General features: G+C 32.5%; 1 protein-coding gene across 1 annotated transcript in view; it reads left to right on the forward strand.

Annotated features, from left to right (window-relative positions):
• The window catches only part of LOC123712112, a 64,901-nt gene extending 56,734 nt beyond the window's left edge, over positions 1-8,167 (forward strand). Inside the window, exons 5-7 of the mRNA XM_045665067.1 lie at positions 196-267; positions 3,626-3,708; positions 5,212-8,167. Of these exons, the coding sequence (XP_045521023.1) occupies positions 196-267; positions 3,626-3,693 (140 nt within the window). The 3' untranslated portion in view covers positions 3,694-3,708; positions 5,212-8,167. The remainder of the gene's footprint in view (positions 1-195; positions 268-3,625; positions 3,709-5,211) is intronic.
• The last annotated feature ends 1,536 nt before the right edge of the window (positions 8,168-9,703 follow it).

The following is a 9,703-nucleotide window of genomic DNA, read 5'->3' on the forward strand; positions in this document are numbered from 1 at the left end:
GATTAACAAATGAAACATGAAACAGAAATCTGAGGCCCAGACCTAAATAGGTTGAAGCGCAATTGATTTATTTATTTTTTAACATCTAAGTACTACTAAACTATCTAGCTTGTGTTATGTACTAAACGCATGTATATATTAAGTACCTTAAATAAGTATTGGTTTTTTTTAACGCTTTAACATCGTTGTCTCCAGGTCCTATCAGTACAACACCAGAGATGCCAACCGCCGCAGACATGCAGTTAGCAGCAGCTGTTGGTTCAAGAGGTAAATATTAAACATTTACCTTATAAGAAATATCTTTGCCTAACTTCTTTTGAAGGAACATTTTCAGATAAAATATATACATCTGGTGTGTGTTATAAAATGTTAATATTATCTTTAAGAGGACATTGTTTTGTGATAACTTTTAAGACATTCATCTGCAAGGTCGAGCAAAAAATGCGGACAGCTCAGGCCATTATTGATACCTGGGTTTACACAGGGCTTGCTTCAAATTCAAAATTCATTCAATCTGAACCAGTAGTTTAAGAATTATAACTAAGTAAAGTTTCTTAATTTCGTCACTCACTGATTGACTGACCGATCACCGAAACTGTAACTTTTAGCAGACATTGAAAGTTCAAATTTAAAATGAAACGCATGAAAACACAATGTATCTCAGACGTAATAAATAATCTTAAATTAGATTGTCCACTGCGATTGTCAAGTCAATCTATTTATTTAAATTAAAAGATATTTAATATTGATATGGTCAGCATAAGAGGTTGTTAGGTTAGCTAATTACGTAATAACTAACGACAGAAGGTCCCTAAAATAGGGTCTGTATAAAGTAACCGACCTGGTATTAAATGGATCTCACATTTTTTTACGATAGAACTGAGTTGTGAGGCTTGTTTTTTTTACAAGTTGTAATTTTGATGGCACTTAAATTTGACTATTATGTATTAATAAGGATCCACTGAGTGGGGCATTTAACAAACGAAACTGAACAAGTAGAATTTATAAAAAAAACTATGTTAAGTTTATTTGAGAACAGTGTTGGCCTAGTGGCTCCAGCGAAAGACTCTCATCCCTGAGGTCGTAGATTCATTCATCCCCGACTGTGAACCAATGGACTTTCTTTCTATGTGCGCATTTAATGTTAGCTCGAACGGTGAAGGAAAACATCGTGAGGAAACCGGCTTTCTTTAGAACCAACAGATCGACGGCGTGCGTCAGGCACAGAAGGCTGATCACCTACTTGCATATTCGATTAACAATTAATCATGAAACAGATACAGAAATCTGAGTTCCAGACAAAGGTTGTAGCGCCATTGATTATTATTATTATTAACTATATTTGCAGTTTTTTTCTATAATACTCTACCATATATATGTAAAACAAAACTTAATAAATATCTAAAAACGTCGAACAAAATATTTAAGCAAGTATTTAAATTGATCAATTAATTTGTTGTTTAAATCCTTAACGAGATTTTCTTAAGTATATTTTCAATTAATGGCTATCAATCTTCACTTAGGATTATAAATTGTTAAACGTTTAACAGGTTTAATTTGTATTTTGATTAATGAATTGCTATATTTAACTTTGTTGATGATGTCTCAGGTGTCATAGCCATCAAGCGGCATGATCAGTACTTAGACAAAGTTAACTCTTACACATACGAAGGTTGAAGATGGTGACTGCTGACATTAACGCAGTAAAGATGAACTAAGATAAGAAAAAGATATGAAATTATAATACCTTAAGTTCTTTTAGTGTTCATTCACACAATTTCAGGGCCGTCCTAGCTTGCTTACAAAATAAAAAAGGAGACTACGTTTCGAACAAGAGGTATATAAAAAACTTTTGCGACTATGTACGGAGTCCACGTGGGTTACCTAAATTTAGAACTACAATTATTCGCACTCAGTCTTATATACTTGAACCAGTATGGAAATCTTTACATTTTCCAAATAGTATAAACAACCATAACTACTCTTAAGGCATACGAATTTGTATTTAATAAAACTCGGGACAGTTTACCGATATTTAAGAGGGATATAGATAAATTCCTTTCGGAATCATGTCAGTTGATACGAGCGCCCCATTTACATAGCGCTAATACCCAGGACTATAGTGCACACTGAATGCATTTCCGCTACACTGTCGGACGAATTGTGCACTGGAATCTGTCCTAATTTACTATGCTATTGTAAAATGTATAATAATGTTATATTATAAACGCTTTGGTGACATGAATAGATGTTTGTAAAAAGGTTATGCAGGAATTTGCTGTTTGCTGCTACAATTTGTTTGTTATTCATGGACGAGGTATCAGAATTATCTGTATTTAATTAGTAAAATATTATAACATAGCGGCCAGATGGGATATTGTTGATCCCTTGGAGAATGGGACGGGTTTTGGTATGGAATGCTACTTGTGTGGACACGTTAGACCCGTATCACCTCCCTTGGACAATTAAAAAGCTGGGGCGGCCGTAGTGCAGGCGGAAAATGCTAAACGGTTCAAATATAAGAGTCTTTCCTCCAACTTTGATTTTGTTCCTTTTGGAGTCGAGACTCTTGGGCCAGGCACTCTCTCAAGTGCACAGGCGCTAATTAAAGATTTACGTTTGCGCCTGGTAGATAGTACTAGTGACCTCAGAGATGCTTTCCTGGCTCAACGAATAAGTATCGCAATACAACAAGGAAATGCTTCCTGCGTTAAAGTTACACAGCCACAGGGACCGATCTTTTTAAATTTGCTTTAATGTTTAATAATAAATAATTTTATATTTGTATTATCATATATATGCAGGTTAAGAATATTGTAAATACTACACAATCAATTATTAAACAGATTAAAGCACTATTTAATAAGAATATGATTTTATAAGAATTCATTAATTTAAAAATAAAAAAGTGATGAGTGTATGAGTGTGTAAGTGCCTGTGTATGTGAGTGAATGAATAAGTGTAGTGTTTGAGTGTAAAATTATATGTTAGGTCTCTCAGTAGCATTTCCAACACTGCGTAAGATGCGCTTACCTGAACACAACAAACTGTATTTGAAAAATAATTCACTTCATTGTAAATTACAAATACACATTCTGTATTCATTTCGTATATTTAACTCTTCAATAATAACCTTTACATTAACATAAAACCATAATATACTGTACACATTCGCGCATCGCAAGGCATCGCGTAGAAAATGAATAGTTTTTGAATCTATAATTAATAAAGATGAGCAGTGTTGGCCTAGTGGCTTCAGCGTGCGACTTTCATCCCCGGGATCGAACCGACGACTGTGCACCAATTGACTTTCTATGTGCATTTAACATTTGCTCGAACGGAGAAGCAAAACATCGTGAGGGAAGTGCCTTAGACCCAAAAAATTGTGACCCTGACAATGTGTGTCAGGCACAGAGTGCTGAACCTACTTTAATATTAGATTAACAATGATCATGAAACGGAGACAGAAATCAGTGGCCCAGACCCAAAAAGGTTGCAGCGCCATTTATATTTGTTTTTAACAAATAAATATATTGCTGGTACTCCGCTAGGAATTTAAATAATAATGTTAGGTCACGAAGGTTCTATATTAAATGTTCTTCAAAATCAATTTTGTTTGTTTCAGGTTCGAGTGTTCAAACAGCATTAACGATACTTACGTTGACAACTATAGCCCAACTGTATTTGTCATAGATATCTGGATTTGAGGTAATTTTAACCCATTTTATCATTCAGTTTTAATCTACATACTTATTGTTCATAGTTCACGTTATTGTTCGAGTTTTATACAGGATCTTACCTACAATATCCGTCAAACCCGCTAAATTCAAAAGCTCACCTCTCAGACATCTGAAACAATATCAATATTATATGACGTAACCTTTAGCTTAATGTAAATAAAATCCCCTTGTAGAACATTTTAAATAGTACATTAACATAAATTGATATTAACAACAGATCAACATTCAAGATTTGAGTATTTCGTCAGATTTACACGCTGTTTCCCATTTAATCAAATTAACACAAGCTTTCAGCTTGCAAGCAACATATCGCCACAAAGAGTATCCAAATTGCTGCAGCTATCGATTAATTTTGTAGCATACATAAAAAAGAGCTTGTTTAAGCCTATTAAACGTTATAAAAGTCAAATACAAATTGACAATTAAAACAAATGACTCAGTTGCCTGAAAAAGATAAGGCCCTCATTATAATTTGCACAGATTTTTGCAACAACTAACCTTTTGTTAAGTGATATACACAATATATGTCTCGCATGCTCTACTAATAGAAGGTATATAGTAAGACCGTTGAGCAGAAGGTTATATAAGTGTTGACACAGACCCTTACACGTGATAAAGTCAAGAACCTAAACAAGGGTTGACCTTAATGATGTGTCTCATAATTCAGGTCGGCATAAGTGTCAGAGCTATTACAATTAGTAGCTATCGAATAGATAATGAAAGGGTTTTACGTAATCAAATTTTTGTTTTCAAAGTTTGATTTTTTATCAAAATCTTTTCTATAGTATATGTATTTTGTTGTTTAAAGTTGTTACGTCAGAACTAGTGGAACGAATTCGAAAGTTCTTTCCCCATTGATTTATTTCTAAACAAATTCGACATAAGGTCTTTCAAGAAAAGAGAGTTCCAAATCTCAAATTGCCGGCAACGCACTTGCGAGCCATCAGTTATTTTGAGTGTCCATGGGCGGCGATATTACTTACCATCAGATGAGCCTGCCGAAATATATCAAAAGAAAAATCATTTATTCATTTAGATAACACAATGTAAACTTACAATGTCAATAAAAAAATACATATGAAATGCTAAATGCTTCTAATTATTAATTTACTCACACCAAGGGCGTAGAACGGATGATTAGAAATTTCTTAACGAATATAAATTCTGACTTAACTGTTTTAATAAAACTTTAACAGATATAAGAGTAAATAATTACTTTATATAAATAACTCAACGTCTCTCGATTGATGAAAAGCACTCAAATCTTTGGATCATTTAATCTTGTAATCAACACAATTTAACTTTAAGAAAATTTTACTAATTCTATTCTAAATAAAACTGTTTTACGAAATTTTCAATGCAGCTTTCATGGTTCCACTGACCGCATACAATATTATTATTAACATGAATTTAATTCGGTGAAAAAGCTTAAGCCAAACTGTACTAAAATAAAACTATAATTTTGTTTCAGATTGCTTTGCTGCGTTTCTCTAGTCACAACCAAATGCTAATAGACTATAATCATAAATTAGATTATACACGGAATTGTATTTTATTTAATTTACTAAATATAGACAAGTTATGCACGAATGACAAATATACTGAGATCTCTTGATATTGTTTATATGGAAAGATAAAACCTGTTAACCAGGCACACCACATCAGTACCCATTCCGATCATATTTTCATGGACGAGATACTGTATGAAAGATCTGTGGTCCCGGTAACTTCATAGCAATACCGATGGAGATCTCAATAACAAGTGAAATCAGCGCTAAAGATATTCAACTGCATCGACATTGCATACAGGTCGGAATTGGTATTGCACTTGGAACAATAAAGGCGCTGGTTCGAAGTTGTTTCGTTGTGTTTTCGGTACTTTGTTAGTGTCATTTTAGTTCAGTTTGCAATGTAATCTTTGAAGTCTATTTACCGTATCATTCAATGTCATGAGCGTACTATGAACGTGTGGGGTACGGAAACGAGCTCATAACGGACCTCTACCCATAGAATTGTCCCACCTGTATACTATAACACGCTCCTAGTACTGACATGGCACGGTGCAGTAAAATATTAAAATTGTGACATTATTTTGTAGTAATATTAGTTTTTAAGGCATAAATTGCATATGATTTTTCGTTTTAAACCAAAAATACGTCAAAGACTATAATTTCATTTTAATATAAGACTTTTTACCACTTAGCTTAAAATAATATATGTTAGTTATGAAAATGTACAGTTATAAAAAATAATTTATTCATATTTTCAAAGTATTTTTCTTATTCTAGCGTAATGTACATATGGATGTATAGATGAATAGGAGGGCCTAAACGTTTTGGGTTTTATTTTGATCATTAATGTCATTAATATGTTTACACACTACTTTGCATTGGTATTGAATTTAATTCAAACTATTAATAGACACAAGTGATGATTTTAGGCTACCTACTAGGTAATAAATTGTGTCAACCTTCAAGGATCTTAAATATAGATATATAACATAAAATCTATGTTTTGGTTATACCTTAATATCTGAAGTGAAAATATTATTGACATATAATACGCCTTCAAGCAACCACTTATATGAGACAGACTGGACGGCGTAGTTACTCACTTGAATGTCATTGATTCGAATTTCATAATGGAAATATATTACCTTATTAAACTATGTAAACGTTAACTAAGTGAATTTTTTAAGAGGAATGGAGCTGCTTATAATTGTAATACACGCTTAGAAACACGTAGGCGATTGTAGCCTTACGATAATTTCTTTAAATGTTTGACTTATTTTGCAAATTAATTTCCAAATAAAATTAACATTTCTTTGAAAAAATAAGTCAATAATCGTATTAATGTTCATTAATTTATAACTTGAGTAAATTATGAATAATTTTGTCATTATGGGCACGAGTCTGGGCCGATTAAATGCAATTATGTCTGAAACAGTATAACTGGGTCAGGGACAAGATAAATTACGTTATTAATTTATAATAATTTTACAGATAATTTAATTCAAAAAGCGTAATTCGCCGGATTTTTGGGATTTTAGTCGTGCTTCAAATGGTTCCTTTGTAAGCAATAACGATTATTTCAATTACCTCTATGGGTAAGAATAGAGTCGAGACTTAGCTCTGAGTAAAAAAATATATATTTATTATGGAATATTTGATACAGGCATCATTTATTCCACGTCATTATATTTGAATCAGTAAACATCCCTACTCATCGGCAAAGAAGGCAAAGTATCTTACCTTAATTGTAGACTGTCTCAATTATAAAAAAAATATGTTGAACATCTAAGATGCAATTTTCTTTTCTTCTAAATTTACTTATGATATCCGGCATAGGGGACAGTTCAACTTTAATTTAAAATTAACAGCCGTACATAATCTTACAATAACGATGCTGTTACAACTTTATGCCTTTGTAATTAAAAAGTAAGTTTAGTTTTGTTTTAAAAAACAATAGTTTTGGTTTGTGGGCTTTGGTATATTTTTTAGGTTTTCGATAATAATAATTAATTTGCCATGAATATGGATCATAAGATGGATGTCTTGCAAAGAACTGCACTGGCTTAATGGCATTAAGCATTTAATTAACATCTCTAAGTACGGCTGTTAGTACCGTACTTTATGTCTACGTTTATTAATGTTTGTTGAAATGTTAACCGTGGATAATTCACGGTATTTAAAGATTAAACGATATACGTATATATTATGTACAAAATTATATACTTTTGGCCTTAATTAAAATCTTTGGGGGCATTTGCCCCTTTCAGGGTAACTGTTAATTTTGTAACTGTTTATGTTTAAAGCAATGTTATTGCCCTTATTCTAGTATTTAAAATTAAATTACTTTGTACAAGTATCATATTATAAACATTATCATTGTATAAATGCTGAGTATAAAAAGCCTGCTATAAATACTATCTCATGATAGTATTATGATTTTAAAAATGTATTAAAACAAATTGCTACACACATGTTTTTAGCTAATCATGTCCTTCACTCATCATTTGTCTCATTGTTTTTATTAACTAACTTTTGTTATAAGCTAAAGTAACTTCGACACAGGAAAACAATTGACAGTTATTTGTGACAAGAAATACGACCTAAATCATCACTGTCTGTCGTTTCGCAACTGAGTGCTTAAGCCATAAGCCGCGTACCACGTCCCTCTGTTTTAAAAACAAAACTTTGTTTGACATAGGTCGGAAAATATGTGTGTTACAAGCTGTTCTTGTATTAAATGTATAATAAGCTTACTCTGTAATACTGCATCCGTTCATGAATAAGGGCTACTGTAAATATTTGTACGCATTTAGTTTTGTTAGGACACATTCGCTGTGCATATGCCATGTATGGATAAGATCCAATGAAGACTTTTATTGTGAGATTTCTTAAATAAATTGAAGGGTCGTTGTGTAATATTATTTTTTATTCCTTTTAAGTTCCTAACCTAAGTAAAGAAACTAACAGCTCCTTTTTTTTTTTTTTTTTCGTCAGGAAATGCTTTTACGCATATCCCTACGGTATTTTACACCAGCAGGGATTATGTGGGACTCAGACTTAATAAACCCTACCCACTAAAACCTGACGGATGACTTCAGCTCGCCAAAGGGCGACGGCAGGTAACAGCTGAGCCCTATCCTTACCTCCGCCAAACGCGAATGCCACAATGCCACATGACTCCTCTCACACACAAATCTTCCAAATCTTAACTTAGGGCAGACGTGCGAAAACACGGCGTCGCTGCCCCGGTCGTCGTTTCCTTACTTGCGGAGCATCTGAATCATTTTCACGCTGACGCTCCGCATTCTCTTTCTGACTCATGACGGCCTCACAAAAAGCCTTGAAGGCATTCCAAGGACCGTCATTGTCAGCTTCCACCATTAACCTAACCTAACCTAAGTAAAGAAACTAACAGCTCGGTCAATGAAACCAAAAAACAAAACAAAAAAAACTGTTTAGATTATTTTAAGTAGGAAAAATATTTCAATTAATATTGAGAGCACATTGGTGTCAAGTGTTAAATAATGGAAAATGAAAGCACAAGAACGGAGTGTCTTCATCTATAAAGTAAGTATTATTATTGGATACATTCTTGTGGTTAATACTATTTTCTAGTGTCTTGATAAAAATTACTCCATATGAGTGACGAAGGTCACAAACATCTTATTCATTTAACAGTTGAAAACTATCAATAAATTCTTATAAAAATCGAAAGGGAAATAAACATTAGTTATCAATCAATCACCAACCGTAGTTGAATCAAGTTAGGGATCGTTTTCGAGTGCTTTAGTTCCCGAGAGTTTTGGGTACCAAATTGAATAATAGATGCGATGGACGGCTCCCTTGAATAACCTGGCTCAATTATAGAACGCTGCCGTGGGCCATGAGAATAAATCAGGTTGACTATTTACCAAACATATAGTTCACTTATTGTCGGTTGCAAAAACCGTTTCGTATTGAGTTTATACAGTTATACAGTACTCAAGTTTATGTAGTTTTTGATGTAAGTAATCATTTTTAATGTTAATTCAATACTATTCTCAATATATACGTATATACAATTGTAAATATTAATTAAAATTAAGGAAAGGTGTTATACACCTTTCATGGTTTATAACTTCTGATTTTTCTAACTTATGATCCATGTAGGTTTTACAATATCGCATTATTACGGTATGTAAGCTATGCAAAATTAAAATATACACAAGAAACTTTATATTTGATGTATTCGTTAAATGTATATATAAGTCGGACACGAGCATGTTTAAGCAAAGATTTCACCGAAACTTAATATTGTGGCTTTTTACAAGTAAGTGAAAAAATCAGCTGTTTATTTATTAGGTGACAAAAATATATTAAAAAAACTATATTTCACTAAAAATATAGCAACAAATGAAATACATAATATATAAAAAAAAGTTTCAAACATTTACAAAAGGAAAAAAACAATAA

This window comes from Pieris brassicae, chromosome 7 (genome assembly GCF_905147105.1).
Source record: "Pieris brassicae chromosome 7, ilPieBrab1.1, whole genome shotgun sequence".
In the NCBI taxonomy this organism is placed as follows: domain Eukaryota; kingdom Metazoa; phylum Arthropoda; class Insecta; order Lepidoptera; family Pieridae; genus Pieris; species Pieris brassicae.